At 45.5% G+C, this 19,142-nt stretch overlaps 1 protein-coding gene across 1 annotated transcript in view; it reads left to right on the forward strand.

Annotated features, from left to right (window-relative positions):
* LOC117033445 (xanthine dehydrogenase/oxidase) overlaps positions 1 to 19,142 on the forward strand; it is a 63,464-nt gene that overhangs the window by 41,512 nt on the left and 2,810 nt on the right. The window contains exons 19-35 of the mRNA XM_033125618.1: positions 814 to 933; positions 1,405 to 1,501; positions 2,399 to 2,523; positions 3,263 to 3,396; positions 3,828 to 3,915; positions 4,909 to 4,995; positions 7,903 to 8,094; positions 8,275 to 8,420; positions 9,225 to 9,306; positions 9,840 to 9,935; positions 10,657 to 10,785; positions 11,462 to 11,536; positions 13,310 to 13,362; positions 15,151 to 15,265; positions 15,992 to 16,057; positions 17,120 to 17,308; positions 18,578 to 18,754. Coding sequence (XP_032981509.1) covers positions 814 to 933; positions 1,405 to 1,501; positions 2,399 to 2,523; positions 3,263 to 3,396; positions 3,828 to 3,915; positions 4,909 to 4,995; positions 7,903 to 8,094; positions 8,275 to 8,420; positions 9,225 to 9,306; positions 9,840 to 9,935; positions 10,657 to 10,785; positions 11,462 to 11,536; positions 13,310 to 13,362; positions 15,151 to 15,265; positions 15,992 to 16,057; positions 17,120 to 17,308; positions 18,578 to 18,754 — 1,971 coding nt within the window. The remainder of the gene's footprint in view (positions 1 to 813; positions 934 to 1,404; positions 1,502 to 2,398; positions 2,524 to 3,262; positions 3,397 to 3,827; positions 3,916 to 4,908; positions 4,996 to 7,902; positions 8,095 to 8,274; positions 8,421 to 9,224; positions 9,307 to 9,839; positions 9,936 to 10,656; positions 10,786 to 11,461; positions 11,537 to 13,309; positions 13,363 to 15,150; positions 15,266 to 15,991; positions 16,058 to 17,119; positions 17,309 to 18,577; positions 18,755 to 19,142) is intronic.

Consider the following 19,142-nt stretch of genomic DNA (forward strand, 5'->3'; position numbering starts at 1 on the left):
AAAGTGATATGTTGGACAATTTCTTAGTTTATTTTGGGGGGACTTTGGAAGAAAATGTTCTCTAAAGGAGATGCATTAAGATTTATAAGTACTGGAGTATTAAATGAAAAATAAACAGTAATCATTATTCTATAAAGCGAACCAAGAAACTAGTTTATGGATCATCATCAAGTCTAAGAACCAGCATTTGGAAACTACAGCTTCTGGGCATCTAGATGAATATAAGATGTGATTGCTGCCTTTGAGAATCTTTTGGTATAAATATGAGAAACAGAAGATAAAAGAAAGTGCAGTGGTAGAAGAAAATGAAACTGGGAGTCAGAGCCTAAGTTTTAATCAGGGTCTAGTAACAAGCCATTTGTGATCTTGACGTCTGTGACTCCCCTCTTCATATGAAGAACAAGGGTATTGGAGTAGATCCACTTGAGAGATACACTTCATACTGCCATACCTCCATTCTGCTGCTCAGGGCAGACATTACTAATCAATCACTACATTCTAACCTGGGCTGCTGCTCAACAGGCTGTCAGTACTAAACTATCAGAATTGGCCCTTGAGGTTAAAGCGAGTCGGCATCCTGATACTAGTCATCTCTAAGTCCCATTCCAGTTCTACTGATTCTAAACACTTATGAAGAAGCACTTATCCCCAAATAGGAGGATAAGGAAATGAAAAGGCTCCAGGGCATCCCTAAAGTGTGTCTTAACAGGAAATTGTAGAGGTGGGATTTCCTTTGCCTTTTTTAACAACCCAAAATAACTGGCTTCATGAGGAACTTGGCGATGTTCTTCAACAGTCTGGCTCTGCTCCTAGGTGACTTGTGTTGGGCACATCATTGGTGCTGTGGTCACCGACACCCCAGAACACACACAGAGAGCTGCTCAAGGGGTGAAAATCACCTACGAAGACCTTCCAGCCATTATCACCATCGAGGTAACTGAGAATGAGTGGACCGCGTGTAGAGATGGGTGAGCTCCCCGTCTGTAGAGGCAGCATGATTAGCATCCTCTAGAGAGATTTGAGCAACAGGTGGGATTTGACTAGATAGTTTTAAATTCTCTTCCATCCTGGGATTGTGTGGTTCTATGAAACCTTTCCCATTGTGTCCACTGACAGCCACACTGAGTCCCTGCTTCCCAGGGTCAGCTCCAGTTGGGTCCTTGAGGGATTCGTTGCTTTTCATCGACATCTAAGGTTGTCCACCTTGGTCTGAGCAAATGGAGGAATATGACTTTCTGGGCTTGAGCCCATAAGCACTTGAGCTTATTTTATGTCTGTATAAGAAGCTTGTAGAGATGCCTGAGTGAGGAGAGGCAACACTTCATGGAGCTTCTCTTCCCTCAATTGGAAACCACTTTCTTCCTTGTGGAACTCAAGTCACTGAAGCTTCTTTTTGATCCTTAGGATGCTATAAAAAACAACTCCTTTTATGGACGTGAGGTGAAGATTGAGAAAGGAGACCTCAAGAAGGGGTTTTCGGAAGCAGATTATGTTGTTTCAGGTATAGATACACCACACATCAGTGGGGATGGGCCAGTGCTGGTTTATGAATGGAACTTAAGAGCTGTACCTTGAGGCCTGGAACAGGGACGTGATTTCCTATAATTTCCTACAGAAGCGTTCCTCTGGCATTTATAGCAAAATAGTATACAGTTGTCTGGGCAGGAATTTCATCATCTTCATTTCCTAACTCTAGGCTGGATAATCCTAAATGAGTCTAGACAGATTATAGTGTGTCAGATTTGGAAGACTGTCCAGGGAAGGTAACGGCCACTGCTGCCTGGTCAGCCGTGGCTCTTCCAGGCCTCTAACCACTCGGACTGCTGGCCCTCCCTGTCTGCCTGAAGGTAGTCCTCACCCACCTTTGGCTAGTGTGCCCCCTATCTGCCCTTTGTCCCCCATCCCCCGTATTGTGAAACTAGGTCCTTAGCTCTTACCCCAGGGCAAGGCTGCCGATTAGACCTCGTTTAGAATTGTTTTCTACACCGAATGTTGTGAATCACTAAGTCACGAGTAAGCTCACTCGCCACAGGCCTGATACCTTTAGGTCTGACGGACTGTATTAGCTTTTCAGTTGCATTTGTTAATTCTTTTTTACCTTTTCCAACATTTTACAGTAATACTTTGAAAATCTTTGATTTCCACTGACTGCAGTGAGAAGAGAGCTCTGTGCCCATTGCATTTCAGTGTCGTTCTGGTTTCTTTGTAGGGGTGGGAGGCTCAGCTCCCAGATGGCTAAGACATTGAGACCCTCTTTTACCCCTGTTGGGGAACCTAGAGGTGACCTGTGAGCAGTTGGTTCCTGCCCATGGCACTGAGAGAGTACACGCTGTCCTTAAGCCAACTCACCCCTTCTGCAGCAGCAGGCTCACTGTCGGGGGTCTTGTTACTTTCCCAGGTGAGTTGTACATCGGCGGTCAAGAGCACTTCTACCTAGAGACTCACTGTACCATCGCTGTCCCAAAAGGCGAGGCAGGGGAGATGGAGCTTTTTGTGTCCACACAGAACACCATGAAGACCCAGGTAGGTGTCTTGTGGGTCAGCTCAGGAGCCTGGGGAAGGCACCAGGGTGGAACTGGTAGACTGTTAGTGAAGTATGGGAAATGGGACGAGGAAGAGCTAGGCTGATCCAGAAGGGGATTTGACGGTAGTTGCCCTGGACCCAGAGCTTGTTACGTAATCTTTCTCTTCTATAAAATTGGGCCTGGTAGGATTGTTGTCATGATCGGATGAGTTTTAATACTTGGAAAGAGACTAGTAAGTGCTAGCTATTATGATTCCAGTGATGTATAGCCTTGATCAAAGCGTATCCAGCTTCAGTCTCCTCATCTGTAGCATGAAGGGCTTGGGTAAGTGATAGCCATATGGACCACTGAATTATCCACAGTACCTCAAATATTCCCCATTTCTCTGCTTCCTGTAACATGACAATGTGACAGCACTTTTGGCAGCTGGTCCTACCCTCATGACCTACCAGTTCCTGGTCAAATAGAATGAGTCTGGGCTCTAAAAGTATGCTGGGACCAGTTGTTTGCTCCTTTGTTTAAAAACAAGTATCTGATTTTAGTCTGTGGTGACTGTTGAGTGCTGGAGCCCAGCACCCCTATCCGAGAGCTGCACTGGGAGGACAGGAGGATTCTGGAATCTCGGAATTCACATGGTAATCAGGCCTGTGCATATCAGGTAGGCTCTGGGTCAGACCTAAAGTCCGTCTAAATGATTCAGGGTAAGTGCTTGTTTGTTTGTTTGTTTTTTCACACAGAGCTTTGTTGCAAACATGTTGGGGGTTCCAGCAAACCGGATTGTGGTCCGAGTGAAGAGAATGGGAGGAGGCTTTGGAGGGAAGGAGACCCGGAGCACTGTGGTGTCCACGGCAGTGGCCTTGGCTGCATACAAGTGAGTCCTCCCAGTGGGCTCTGGGAGGAAGAATAGGAAGAATACGGCTACCTCTGCCAGGAAGGCTTTCTGGATTCCCCCGTTTAGCAGTTAGATTCCCTTTGCTTTGCATTTTCACAGCTTTCCGTTTTTAGAGCTTTTGGGTATTGGGGTGAGGGTAACAGCGCCTGGTTCTTTGTGTTCTGATGTATGCGTTCTCATCTTATCTCCCTTACCTGGCTGTGAGGGCCCGGAGGACAAGGGCACGTCTCCCTTCCTGTATTCCCCACCTTGTCCAGCCCAGTGCCGAGACAGCAAAGCAGCCCAGTGCAGGTCTGCTCAGTGCCCCAGTGAGAAAAAGAAAGCTTCCCTGCTGTTTTCATCTCTGAGACTCACAGGGCAGGGCTGGTGTGGAGACCCCCAGGTTTCTGACCCTCTGATGCCTCCCTCAGGACCGGCTGCCCTGTACGCTGCATGCTGGATCGTGACGAGGATATGCTGATAACTGGTGGCAGACATCCCTTCTTGGCCAGATACAAGGTTCCAGATGTCGGGGGCTGTGACAGGGCGGGCGGTGCCATCTCATAGGAAATCCTGGGATGTACTTTGCCTTTTCTCATGACTATCTGTAGAAGTTCAAAGGAGAAATAGCAAGGGGAGAAATTCAAATTGGCCAACAGCAACATAGAGAGGTTATGTTGCGGGAGGCTGGCCGGCCACCTCCCAAGCAATGTCACAGGCTGGTGTTCACATGTTTTGTGAATTTGCTGTGTTCCAAATCTGGTCTTTATTCACTGAGGCTCAGAAACATTTGTCAGCAGACCTAGGGTAAAGCCTGCCTGCAGGGTGGCCAAATGTTAACATGTTCACGGCCTGATGTAAAATTCAGAATGAATGGCTGCTTTGTAATTCAAAATGAGAAATAAAACTTCCAAGGGCCTGGATAGGAACAAGTTGTTAGGGTAGGCACCTGCTCTGCCAGGCCACATGTGGCTGGGTACTGCTCACTTTCCCTGTAAGACAGGCCCTTTCCTAGGCTCCTATGGATGCCCAGTTTTTGTTCTGACCACGTATCCCATTCCCCTACACACCAGTATAACCTTGCAGGTCTCAGTCTAGTTCTATACACCTGCAAGGTTCTCTTTCCACAAGCTGGCTAATAGCTGTGAGAGGAGACTCTAGTCTTTTTCCTAGTTTCTCTTCTCACCCTCCCTTCCTGCCCTATCATGACCAATATTCTCTTTTCTACTTCCTTAGTCCCTCTGGTAGAACTAGAAGTCAGGAGTAGGTAGAAAGAATGACGATAGTGGGGGAAGGTGTGTCCAGGGTTGAGGAGCCAAGCGTACGTCACTGGAGAGATGTTAGCTTCTGTCTCCTTCACCCATTTAGTGCTGGTGATCTCTTATGTTCACTTTTTGTTTTCATGGTGTGATGTCTTGCTCTTTCTGTTTCCTCCAAGTAGTTTAAGTGGAGGAAGAGTTAGAGATAGACAGAGGAAGGGGACTATTGAGAAATCACTCTCCTTCTCGCCAGGTTGGCTTCATGAAGACGGGGATTATTGTGGCTCTGGAGGTGAATCACTACAGCAATGCTGGAAACACAGTGGATCTCTCTGAACGTGTAAGTAGACCCACCCTCTGCCTCTGGGGTGACAGAGAGGTCAAGGGCGTGCCCCACAGCTTGTTCACACTGGCAGGTACAGGCCTCCTATTTAGTGTCCACCTTCAAGTTCTCCATCCTTGGTTCATCTCTAAAGCACAGAGATGATCATACTGCATTTCTGTTTATAAACTCATCCTTCTTGTGCAAGATATTTTAATAAGGAAGCCAAGTTCACACAAATCTTTATGTACAGTCTGGTGATATTGTGTGGATATGTAATATTAATTTGCATTTGTGTGTGCACGTGCGTATAATGATATGCATGGAGAAAGTCTGCAAGAACATACACCAAACAATGATTGGATGTGATAAGGGAGGCACGCATTATCGTTTTCTATATTACACATTTCTGTGATGTCTGAATTTTAAATAATGAGTTGAATTAATTTTTTAAAACAATTTTATTGTAGTATAGTTAACATACCATAAAGTTCACCCATTTGAATTATATAATTTAATGCTTTTTTGTAAATTTAAAGTCACGCACCCATTATCACAATCCAGTGTTTGGACACTTCCGTCACCCCCAAATGATCTCTTATGCCCATATGTAGTCAGTCTTGTTCCCATCCACCCGGCTCAGACACTCACCTACTTTCAGTCTTTATAGATTTTCCTTTTCATATAACTAAAATCATATGCTATGAAGTCTCATGTGTCTAGATGTTTTCCTCTCAAAATAATGTTTTTGAGGTTCATCCTTGTTACAGCATGAATCATTCCTTTATTCTTTTTTATTGATGAAGAATATTTCATAGTATAGATAGTCCATTTTTGTTTTCTGTTTACCACTTGATGGACACTTGGGTTATTTACAGTTTTTAACTATTATAGATAATACTGCTTTGAACATTCTCATATGAGTCTTGTGTAGACATATATTTTTGTCAATTTTGAAAATTATCAAAGTTACCTTGGTGGTACTACTTTTAAAGTTTATAAATCTTCATTTTATAACCATACTAGTTTCATATGCATAGATTCTTTTTGTGAAAAAAAAATTTATGCATTTCAGGAAAAGCAGAAGTTCCCTACACCCCGACTTCCACCCTCTCTTTGATAAGGGCTCTCTAATTGTCTCAATTAGGGAATTTCACACTTCAGATCTAGTGTAAAAACTGTTCAAAAAAGGAAACACTTTTGGTGTTCTCACCATTTATACTTGCTTCTTGGTGTTGTAGGAAAAACCAGGTTGAAAAAGTTATAGTACTTGTCCTCAAAGATCTTACAGGGTTTTAAATTCAATCCAGCAAATATTTATCAAATGCCTAGTGTGGCAACAGAAGGAAGAATATGGCATCGTTTCTGCCCTCAGGAAGTTCACAGAATGGTAGGGGAGACAGATACTAAAAGTCAAAAGGAAATAGAAATAAAAGTTGACAGAATACTAAGGGAAAGCAAAAAGGGAATTAATTGAGAGTTATAAAAATCGTCTAGGATGACTAAGACTGAAATAATCCAAGACACAAAAGCAACCTGTGGAAAAGACAAACTGTACTTGCAGAAAGAAGTAAGATAAAACCAAAGTGAAACAACCAAATAAAAGATACCATCTCTTACACCAGAGGGATGAGTTATTACCCCTTAAAGAAAGAACAGTATGTTATAAAAATGGAACAGAGAATAAAAACGAACTAAAGTCAATTATCCTGAAAACGAAAGGTTTGAAAGAAACTTGAGGAACTCTCCCCCCAAAAAAGAAAGTACAAAACAAAAACAAACCCCAAAGCAAACAAACAAAAAAGCTGAGGCCCAGTCTAGAAATCTGGGAGATCCATAGGATACAAGTTTCAAAGAAAGGATGAAAAAAAGGGAGAGGAAGGCAACTATCAAGAAGTAAGTAAAAAGAATGTCCCCAAGCCGATGGCATCCATTTTTAAGTTGACTTAGTAAATAACTGCATAGAAAAGTGAGCAAAAGAAACAACAAACACAACTGTTAACTACAGGGGGAAAACGTTATCAAGCAAGAGAGAAGTAACCATAGTATAACTACATGATTCAGCTGTGAGTAATGTTTATTGATAATAACATTAAGCTGACTGTTGATCAGATCAAAATATAACCTTAGGGGAAGGATGAATGATAGAAAGCTCTGTGTATGCAGGGAAAGCGGTTAGGTGGGAACTAAATCCTGAAAGTCTAAAACTGGAAGTCAGAAAGTGGCAATATATGCTCATTTATTTGGAGCCCCAGAAGTGAACATAATTAGCTGATAAAGAATAAGCTATGAGAATTGTAAGTGGTTGTTTCTGGGGATGGGAGGAAGGAAAGTGGAGGTGCTACTGTTCTGCATAACGTGACTTATGGAAGTATTTGACGCTTTAAAATATTTGCAGTACAAATTTAATGGGAATAAAAACTACTTTAAAATTAATTAACAAAATAACCAATTTTTTAAAAGAGGCAAGTGATCAATGTCATGTAGAGGGTGTGAGAAGGACTTCTCCACGGAGAAATGGGGGTTTTCGCAGGTGGATAGGTGAGTAGGGGTATGACAGGTGAGAGTGACAAGTGGTCAGAAAAGAGGTAAAAATATGTTGGGGAAAGGTCATAAAGTGTCTTGAATTTCATGTTGAAAGATATATAAACTTTGGAGTTAAAAAGTGCCTATTTTAAGCAAGTGCTTGACCTGATGTGACCTAATATTTCAGCATGAGGCAAAGATCAGGGGGAGGACATATGGAAGGGCAGAAGTGCAGTAAGGAGGCTGCTGCAATATCCCAGGGAAGAAATCATTTGGGCCTGGGGTAGAACCATTGACAATGGGAAAGGCAGGACTGAATGCAGCCCTTGAAATCTCTTTTTTGAGGAACCAATAAAAATAACACTCTGTTCCCTCCCATTTTGGTTTCTTCTGATTCAGGTAACGAAAAAAGCTCTGTTGCATATGGACAACTGCTACAAAATCCCCAACATCCGGGGCACTGGGCGGCTGTGCAAGACCAATCTGCCTTCCAACACGGCCTTCCGGGGCTTCGGGGGGCCCCAGGGGATGCTCATTGCCGAGTATTGGATGAGTGAAGTCGCAGTGACCTGTGGGCTGCCTGCAGAGGAAGTAAGCTGGGAATTTGGTGGCACAAGCCAGAGGGTGTTAACCTACTTTGAGGGGACAGTGGCTTTGTATCTTGGGTATCTCCTATGGGGGTAGAGGGCAGGCAGGTGTTGTTGAGGGGACTGGAAGCTTAAGTTTAGGCTGTGCCCACAACAAAACCTCAGTGTCCCTCTCCTTGCAAAGGTGCGGAGGAAGAACCTATACAAAGAAGGGGACCTGACACACTACAACCAGAAGCTTGAGGAGTTCACCTTGTCCAGGTGCTGGGATGAATGCCTAGCAAGCTCTCAGTATCATGCCCGGAGGAGTGAGGTTGACAAATTCAACAGGTATTCATTGGGCAGGGAAGCGTCTGACGTTTTGGTGCTCTCTTGAGTTTTGAAATCTACAGCCTTTTGCTGAATTCAGAATACAAAGCTAATAATTTCATGGATTACTTATGAGGCTGCTGAGTTTGCCAACTTATTCATAGCCATCTCTTTATGATCACAAATGATCTTAGCATGGGGGCAAGTGGGCTCACAGCCTGCACTCAGCGTCAAGCGTATCCATGTGATTCATCTTTACACGTTGCTTTCTGGGCATGTTGTGTCCTAGAGAACACCAGCCACGGACTACAATGCCAGTTATGCTCCTGCTTCTGACACTAATCTGTAAATGTCACCTTGGCAGTCGTTCCATCTCTGTGGGTCATGTCATCATGTACGAAGCAGGGATAATTGTGCTGGCTTTGTGTTCCTCACTGAGTTACTTGGAAAAGCAATATAAAGCAGAGAGAAGGTGTTATTTTCATCAGCAAGCCACAGTTCCTCTCTGGGACAATCACAGTCCAAGGTCACCAGGGCACGCTGACCCAATCTGAATTCCACTTGTAGAAGAAGAGTGATGATACTTTAAAGTCAAGATGCTCAAGGGTAGGCCCTGCTCCCGCTGGTATGTGGGACCCAGAACCCAAATCCCTGCCTTTCTCATTTTGTCTACACAATTAGGGCACAACTCAGTTATGACAATGACTATTAGGGCAGCTTCTAGAATGCTTTGTTCCAATCTTACAAAGATGTTGACTGAAAATATGGCCAATCTGACATAAATATGATAGAGAACGTTTTATGAGAATGTTCCTTTTTCTCCAGGGAGAATTATTGGAAAAAGAGAGGATTGTGCATAATTCCTACCAAGTTTGGAATTGGCTACATAAGTCATTTTCTGAATCAGGTAATCGCTTTGTGTAATTCTGTCCATCTCCACTGGACTGGGCCCCATTTCCCCCTTTGCAAGGGAAATCCCACTGTCACTGGAAACAGAGCTGACTGGAGAAGCTCTTTGCTGTTTAAATGAAAGGAGGATTTGCATGTCCCTATTTGTCCAGTATGTTTTGGGACAGTGAGAGCAGCATGAGGCTCAGAGATCTGGCGTCAAATTTCGTTCTTATCCTTCCTGATTGCAGGACCATGGACAGTTACTGTGCTTTCTGATCTTCATTCTTTCCTACAGAGTGAGGACAAAGATCTGTGACCTCCCTCCCTCTGAGGATGGGAGGCAGAGAGAGATGAAAAAATTTTGCAAACCCCTGGACAGCTATCTAATGAAATCATGAGATAGATACTGCTTTCATTTTTGTCTTGGGATTGTATCCAAAATGTTTGTGCTGGTTCTCTTTGTCCTGGGCTCCAGTATTTTTGGTGTCAAGCCTTAAGCTGAGCTAGGATTTACTGAATTTTGTGTCTGGCATCCTTCTCTTGCCTTAGGCAGGCGCCCTGATTCATGTGTACACAGATGGTTCTGTACTGCTGACTCATGGCGGCACTGAGATGGGCCAAGGCCTTCACACCAAGATGGTCCAGGTGAGCAGCCAGGGGACTGTGGGAGTCCTCTTGGGCACCGTGGTGTCTGTGTGAGGGAAAATGCTGTGGGAAACTGAACGATGGGACATACCAGAAGCAGAAGCAGGCCTAGGCTGTGGCCCTGGCTCTGCTGCTCATTTCCATGTGACCTTGGGCAAGTTTTCTCCGTACTTGACCTTCGTTTCCTGATCTATGCAAATGGGTCGAACAGATGATCTCCGAGGTCACTTTTGTTACAATATTCCCAGGCTCTTTGACTGTGTATAAGGTGGGTGTGCTGTGTGCATAAAGGTAGCTAGTTCCGCACACATGTGAGACTCCTCACAGTGGGGCTAGGATGGTGGAGCTGGATTAGCGTTGGCACACCTGGATTAGCGTTGGCACACCTGGATTAGTGTTGGCACACCTGGATTAGCGTTGGCACACCTGCTTGGCTCGTGGAGACAGACCATGCTGCAGTTTCAAAATGAGGTTAACGTTAAAAGGTAAACGGCACTTTTAATCATCATGAGGTTTATGAGTTTTTATCCAACCAAACCATTCCATAACGTGCTGTTTTAAATTCAGACAGATGTGAGAACATTCCAGTCTCAATAGAATTATAGTTTACAACTTTGTTTCCTGCCTGTAACAGTAAACCCTGAATCCTGTCTTGGGAAATAAGGCAGCCAAGCCTCATGCTCACCCCTTCCCTAAAGAATGATGTCATCTCTCTTTGCAGGTGGCGAGCACAGCTCTGAAAATCCCCGTCTCTAAGATTTACATCAGTGAGACAAGCACTAATACGGTACCCAATGCCACTCCCACAGCCGCCTCTGTCAGCAGTGACATCAATGGACAGGCCGTCTATGTAAGGAGCCTCGGGAAGAGGCATAGCTGAGGGCCAGCCCAGGGCTTTGGGCCCAGAGTCCCCAGGATAGGAGCTGGAATGGTCCTTGGGGACTGTTTAGCTGTGGCCATGCCTTTGGCTCTCGTGTCTAGGAGAACGCTGCTCCTACAAATGTGGTGCTAGAAGACAGACCCAAGAACCATAATCATTCCATCAATATCAGGAAGAATGAGTGGAGGAGGGGGTGGAGAGTTGGTGAAATACAGGGGGTTCTGGGAAGGTGCACTCCCCGGTGTGAGAATTGGCCAGAAGACAATGGACTGAAATTGAAAATTGATTGTGGGGTCAGCCAGGTCAGACCCCCTAGCTTCTCCTCCTACAAGGGGGATGTAATCAAATGAAGCAGATTGATGGGAGAAGGCACCTCCTTAGGCATCCCTCCAACATTTACCTTCTGTCAGCCTAAGAACTGGGTCAGGAAGTGCTCTCCATGCAAAGGCCAGTGGCCGTCCCTTTAGCCAGATCCTGTGGCCCCACGCCTGATCTCAGTCATTCCTTAGCGGGTGGCAAGGCTTTTTGAGTGGCACCCTGGGCACAGCATTACTTGGAGATGGCCTTTCCGAAGCTCTGAGGGTTTTGCCTGGACGGGAAATGTAGAGGTTTGATGTATCTGGTATGTGCCGGTTGTATTCTCTAGAAAGCTTGTCAGACCATCCTGAAAAGGCTGGAACCCTTCAAGAAAAAGAATCCCAGTGGCTCCTGGGAAGACTGGGTAAGTCTGAGCTGATCCAAGTGGCTTTTGCAAATGCAAGGAAAATTAAAAGCAGGGTCTCTATCCCCACCCTGAGCGAGGAGATCGTGATCTAATGACACAGGCAGAGACAAGTTGAGGGGACTGTATGCTTTCACAGGACAGGTAAATGCTGGACCCCTTTCTCTATAGTTGTCATAGTTGAGGGAAGTCACTTGAGGAACATTTTTGATCCAGGATTTTGACAGCCCTTTGGGAATTGGGGATTTGGCTGCCCTGATCCTAAAAAGACAAGGGTGACTATTGAACAGGCCTCACTGTGAATTCTTGGCTCACTTGGGCCTGGTCCTATGCCCCATTCATCCATAGTCTTGATGGCCTGGTTTTCTTCAACCTCCATCTCTCAGAAGTTTCTTCTTTTCTTACCCAGCTCTGAAGTCTGGTTCTACTGAGATTCCATCTGTGAGAGCACAGGGAAAAAGACATTCCTCAAGAGTTTATATCATTCCTGTGATTTTAGTAGTGATAGAATAAGCTTTCGTAATGAAATGAGCCCTGTTCTCTGATTTCTGGATCCGAAGCCTGCAAGTGAGAAACCTCAGAGGGAAGCTACAAGGAAGTCTCTCTCAGGTGGGAGACTTCAGCTTCTCCAAGAAACAGAAATATCAATGGCAGCCCTGCTTTACCGTCCCCCGGTGTTGGAATGGGAGAACTGGGCATAGTGGTAATTCATTAAACGTGACTGCACACGACCCAGCTAAGAGAGTACAATTCTCCCTTAATAGATTCAAAGAAAATAAGCTGCTTTCTCTCAGACCCACCCATATTTCTCTGCCTCCTGAGATGTCTACTTCCCATTTTATACTCACAGGCACCACACCCGTAAACACCACATGAGTGGAGGTTGATTTTGGGAGCTTGGATTTTAGCATGGATTAGAAGGCAATATCAATGTTTTCAACAACAGCGTTTACAATCTGTTGATCTGAGCTTTGTCCTCAACTATTATCCATATAGTCCAGTGTTCCTTATAAGCAGATAACCTCAAAAAAGGCCATGATCAAAAGTGTGTGGTCAGGAGATGACAGGCATCCAATCTCACCAATGTCTGTACCGTACTGAAAAACAAGCCATTGCTACCACCACCACCACTATGTGTATATATATGTATTTGATACCCTATACAGATGGTGAGGATGCTAGAGAAATTTGCTCTAAACCACCGTTTCCTCATCTGTAAAATGATGATAAGAACATACTGATCTTATAGGATTGTACTGAATATTAAGTAAGATGATATATGTAAAGTACTTAATAGCATCTGGCACATAGTAAAGTGCTTGGTAATTGACAGTGATCATGATGCAAACTGTATCAACAACAAATTAAATCTTAGTGCTGCGCTAGTGGTTTGGATACCCCAGAAAAGGGATTATGTAGTTAAGGAGTTAGGATGGATGGATGGATAACATGTTAATAGGAATAGAGTGGCCTGAGCAGCATTGTATGTCAAGCTGACCCCTCTGGCTGGTCTGGGCTACACAGCAGTTGGGGGAGGCAAATTGAGGCGGTAAGACCAGTTAGAGGCTCCAGTAGCACCCCGAGCTTCAGATATCAAGGGCCTGGTGCAGGGGCTGGCAGTGAGCGTGGGACGTAAGGTACAGAAGTGACAGTCACTAGTAAAGTATTGATCAACTTCCAGATCAGGAGGATGAGCTGACAAAAATTTAGTGCCAGGTCAGGGTTTCTAGAATCCATGCTTACCCCTTCTTAATGGCCATTTCTTCTCCTCAGGTTATAGCTGCCTATGAAGATGCAGTGAGCTTGTCCACTACTGGGTTTTACAAGTAAGTCTGGTGCTGTTCTCACCCATCTCACAATGTGCTGTCTTCCTAACCTCCCAGGTCCCCTCCAGCACTGAATTTTGTCATCCTGTGGTCAGGAGAGAGCCATGGAACCCAAACTCTTATGTCTTCAATGGACTTCTACTAATTTCAACTTAAAGAAGTTCTAAAATACATGGGATCACAAAACTGTGTGTCAGGGAGACAAAAGCATGAGCTGCCATATCGGAAGACCTGTGTTCTAGCTCTGATCTTAGTGTACTATCACCCTTGGGGAAATCAGTGATTTCCTCTGAACCTGTTTCCTCATTTATGGCAGAGTGAGACAATTACCAACCATTCCTCCGTCATTGCTCTCCTGTTAGAACCAGGGTGTCCAGTGTGCTGAGTTACCCATGCTGGTTACTTTGTACAATGTGTTGCATTTCTTTACTGAGGCTTTCCTTCAAAAGAAAGAGAGGAAGATTTGGAGCATGTGGTCTTGTTATAAAATGCAGAATTCATCAGAACTTCAAGTGAGATTTAGAAAAGAGCCCATATCTTTTGCAACTTTAAAGTTCATTAGTGATATGAAGAGCTAGAGATCCTGCTCATCTGATTTAGAAGCTGTAAAGAAATATGACCATATTTACTGTCAGCCACATGTTTTACCTTTTTCTGGGAAATTTAACTACGACCTTTTCTTTCACATACCAATAGATTTGGAAAATAGTTCAATGTGTGGTTTAAAAGGTCTTGTGTGAATATAATACACACACACACACACACACGCATATACACACACATTTTAGGCAAAGTGATGTTTTGCCACTGCTCTCTTGGTTATATATTATCTGACCTACACAAATACAAACTAGTGTAGATTTTCTCATAGGTTTCCATTTCATTTTTGGAGTTCATAAAACTGGGAGTTATATAAGGAAACACCCAGCTGAAGATGGTGAAGTCAGAGGTCAAAGAAGGTGGTGGTTTCTTCTAGGAGAAGCTTTCTCCCTCATCCCTGTATTGGTTTTGTTTTCCCGCAGATTCGGATAACATCAGCTCAAACAATTTGTTTGTAATGTATAGAATAACATAGGCACAGAGTACTATAAACACTGGGTGTGAAAATGCTCATACACACACATGCACACATGTATATATGACTCATGCACAGTTGGAATTATATATGATACTTAGAATTGAAAAAGAAAAAATGTATAAGAGAACATCTGCTTTTATTAGTAACACCTTCCTCAAAGCATTTGTTCAAATTTCCAAGGGGCCAGTAGAAGGAGTAATGAGGCAAGTGGCTGCCTCAAGATGCCCGTAGGCTGGCATGAGATACTGATCTTGTTAGCCTCCACCTTGAGGAAGGTGAGGAACCCCGTGGGCAGGTGAACCTGTGTGAACAGTTCAGGAGTCTGCACAAGAGAAATTGTGGTTAGTTCAGTAGACCCTTTGGGGTGTGACTTTCATGTGCTTCATGCGCTCAGAAAACTCTGTCACCTCTGTTTCTATCACTAGAGGCCAGCACGCTGACACTAAACATTTCTTGGCAGTACAGAATGAGTCAGTGAGGGCCACTGGCCAAACAGAACAGAGATAAGACATACAGTGCTCTGGAATGCCTGGGTTTCATTAACAGGACTAAATATTAAAAATGTGGACTCTTTTGAAGAATGGCTGAATGACAAAGATTGGGGTTTGAAGACTGTGTAGGACAAGTGTGTGTGTGTGTATGTGCGTGCGTGTGTGTGTGTGTCAGGTTCATCTTAATACATGTACAGTATTTTCTCTTTTCTCCCCCAGCGCACCCAGTCTTGACTACAGCTTTGAAACCAACTCAGGAAGAGCCTACAACTACCTCAGCTACGGGGTGGCGTGTTCTGAAGTGGAAATTGACTGCTTAACAGGGGATCATAAGGTAAGAAGTTTGCAAAACTTTAGTGATGAGGGGGAAAGAAAAGAGAAACAGTTGAATTGCAATACCAAGAGCTGATAGAGACAAACTTTCTGTGTGGAAAATAATGCCATACGTCATAGCTTGGCAAACTTCCCACATAAAGGACCAGAGAGTGAAATCTTTAGGCTTTCTGGGCCGCAAAGACACTGCCTCAGCTCTATCGCTGCAGCGTAGAAACAGCCATAAACAAATGGAAACAAATGCGTGTGGTTGTGTTGCCATAAAATAGTTAGTGATGCACAGTGAGTGTGAATTTCATGTAGTTGCCACATGTCACCACATATTCCTCTTTTTATTTTTGTTGGACGTTTAGTAACGTAAAAACCATTAGTAGCTCACAGGCCTTAAAAAGTGGACAGGCTGGATTCAGCCCATGGGACGTAGTTAGCCGACCGCTTCCTTCGAGCTCTACCCAGACGTGGGTCTTATAACTGTGCACAGTTATTTCGGATTAATGAGAGAGCGTTGCCATTCCTGTCCCCTCCCCAGCTGCTAAGGACTCAAACTTCAGCAGTGAGACAGCAGTGGCATGAGCACTCCCGCCTGAGTGTGCCCGGGGCATCCCACGTGTGAAAGTCCTATGTGGCTTATCATTTATCACTTCATCGTTAGAGGACCACGAGACCCATCTATCAGTCCATGCAGCCCTTTCTTCTCAAACTGCTTTTAATTTCTTGTCCTCTGTAGAACATTCGCACAGACATTGTCATGGACGTCGGCTGCAGTCTGAACCCTGCCATCGATATCGGACAGGTGAGGCCCATGGGGAACCTGGGTGACGATGGGCTTGGCCACTGATGGTCCCCATGCCCTTCTCGGGTCACCAGCCACAGCATCTTGTCCAATGTCATTCGTAAGTGGGTCTGAATATGGTACCAACCGAGTCTCCCTCAGAGTGGGATTTAGATGGTTGAGAGCCCACCCAACTCTCGAGGCAGAAGACAAATGATTGTGAATTGACTTGCAGAGAGCACTCACACCTCGGAGAATGGGATCAATGGGGAAAACACTGGGTGCACGCGCACACACACACGCACACACGGTGGGGAAGGAGCACAGTCTGGATGGAGATGGAGTTCGGGATCGATGTGCAGGCAGGGGTCTGAGGTCAGAGGAGTTTTCTCCTTCCTCATTCCTCCTCCACCAGGACAGCAGTGTACTCAAGCATGGCACAGTGGGGGGCACTTGGGGCAAAAGAGACAGGTTTGAACAAGAAGAGTAAAGGGATGATGGCCCAAGGAAAATCCCTTTCGGAAAATATGGGAGTATTGGGTAGAGCAGGTGGAACAGGAGGAGACAGAGGGAGGAATCCAGGACTGAAGTACCGAGCATCTGGTAGGAAATGTAAATTGTACTTTTCCAAAGTGGACAATTACTGAGGATACAGACACCTGCTCAAGAGTACATGGTCCTCAAGAGAACAGGGGGAGTGTGGGCCCCGAGAAACACACAGAAACCATTAGCCTGTGAGCTGACATCTCAGCTTGGGGCTGCCATTTCTCCAGTGACAACATGGGAGGAACATCTCCACATGCCCTGTGGCAGGTCCTAATGGCACATGATGCGTCCTGGAGTCTCGGACGAGTTCTGAAACTGATTTTCCCTGTTAATGCCTGTGCTCGGCCTATGCTAATGCCTGGCGAAGGCTTAGAGAGGTTTTCCCAGGTGGGGCGGGAGCCAGGTAAACAGATTAGGGCTGTTTTCAGCTTCTTTCCAGGCCCCACTCAGGGTGGGGCGTGGTGCCCATTGGGGGAAGCAGTACGGGTCCCTGGGGAGGAGGAGGCATGCGAGTCACTGTCTCCTTCTGCCTCGCAGGTGGAAGGGGCATTTGTCCAGGGCATGGGCCTCTTCACCATGGAGGAGCTGCTCTACTCCCCCGAGGGGAGCCTGCTCACCCGCGGCCCCAGCACCTATAAGATCCCTCGTTTTGGAAACATCCCCAACGAGTTCAGAGTGTCCCTGCTCCGTGACAGCCCCAACAAGAAGGCCATCTATGCATCCAAGGTACTGTCGTCCTGGGTCTGCGCTGCCTCTGGTCTGCACTTAGGAGGCCACGGGTGGTGACGGGGGCTTCAGCCACCCACCAGTGGGTCTGCGGGGGGCTCATCTGGAAGAGAGAAGAGGGCTCGATGCTCACTTGGCGACGGCGGAGGAGAGGGGTGCAGTCCTGCGTGACAACCAGGGTCCTGGGTTGAGGATGACACCACCTCTGTGAGGTTGAAACCAGCTCCTTTGGGTGCTCTCAGAAGTTCCTGAATTCCATCCTGTCGGTCACATCGTGACCTACACCGCTGTCTCAGGCGTGTGTCCCTGGTGCTTGGTCCTAGAGGTGATCACAGCATCCCTGTCATCCCACTAGAACCAGCATATTCACTGCTGATGGGGTAACACCTGCTCGCACCCCCTTTCTCCTCCTTCAGTGCTGCCACCTGACCGTAAGACGTCATCAGCATGCCTGAAGGATGGTAACCATCCTCTTTCCTCCCTGTCCCCAATAAGTATGAAAAACAGTTGAAAATCCATTCAGCTGATTGATAAAATCCTATGTCTAATAAGGAAGACAGATAACCACTTGGAAGCAATGAAACCCACCCATTTGCTCATTTCATGGGGTACATTAGTGTGGGAGTGTCTGGGACCCTTTTGGATCCTGCCATTGGCGCTCACAGTTTTATATGCATCGCATTCAGCGGGGCTCATGAAAACAATGCGGTGCTGTGGGCCCACCCCGAGGAATTTTGATTCAGGTGATCTGCGGTTGGGCCAGGGCCCTGGAACATGCGTGTTTAACAAGTGTCCCTGATACAGGCAGCATCGGATCTATGCTTTGGGGACAAAACCACCTCTTTTAGAAAATGTTTCAATTCCTGTCTTTCATGATGCCTGTATCCCAGCAGACGCTACAAGTATAATTAGTTACGGTGCCTGTAAATTGTGGTGTCAGAGTTGCAAGTAGATTATTCCCTAGGCTTATAACCATGAGGAAAGAGTGAAAATTCACGTCAGATGTTTTTTAATCTATAAAATATAATTTGTATAACTTTTAATGGTACATTATATTTGCACAGTGTCATCAAAAAAAAAATCACATAATAAGAATTAAAAGAAAGATGCCAGCGAGGTTGAGTCATCTAGTAGATTTACCGTTCTTGGCCCCCGATGAACTCTGGCCCATCAGTGTTGGTTGCTGGGTTCCCTGGCATCACCAGCCCTGCTGCTGTGGAGGTTGGGGCCCCTCTGTCTGATTCCCTCTCCCCCGCTCTGTCCACTCAGGCTGTCGGGGAGCCGCCCCTCTTCCTGACTGCCTCCATCTTCTTTGCCATCAAAGATGCCATCCGTGCAGCTCGAGCTCAGCACACAGATCATGGTACGAAGGAGCTTTTCCGGCTAGACAGCCCCGCCACCCCGGAGAAGATCCGCAATGCCTGCGTAGACAAGTTCACCACCCTGGTATGATGTCCCTCGAGTGTCCACTCAGTTGGGCAGGGGTGTGAGCCTGCGAATGTAGGAGAAGTTTCTACAGAGTGGAGAGTGAGATGTTAGGCTCTCTTTCAACTGGGCGGCCTTGGGTCAATGCCAGCCTCCACTCTCACACCCCTCGAACATGCAGGAAAATAACAAGAAACCCCCTTCATGCTGCAGCTGGGAGCTGGGCTCCCTTAGAGGAAATTGGCCATCACTGACGGATTTTATTGTTTTTCCATGAAGACGAGGGTGATGGGTAAACATCCAGAAGAGCCTAGTCTTTCGTGTCCATCACTAGCATGTTATTTTGAGACCTTTCTTTATTAAAGACAACGTGTGAGCTCCTATGCAGAAGGAGAGGAACTAATTAATT

The sequence above is a fragment of the Rhinolophus ferrumequinum genome, chromosome 13 (assembly GCF_004115265.2).
Source record: "Rhinolophus ferrumequinum isolate MPI-CBG mRhiFer1 chromosome 13, mRhiFer1_v1.p, whole genome shotgun sequence".
Lineage (NCBI taxonomy): Eukaryota > Metazoa > Chordata > Mammalia > Chiroptera > Rhinolophidae > Rhinolophus > Rhinolophus ferrumequinum.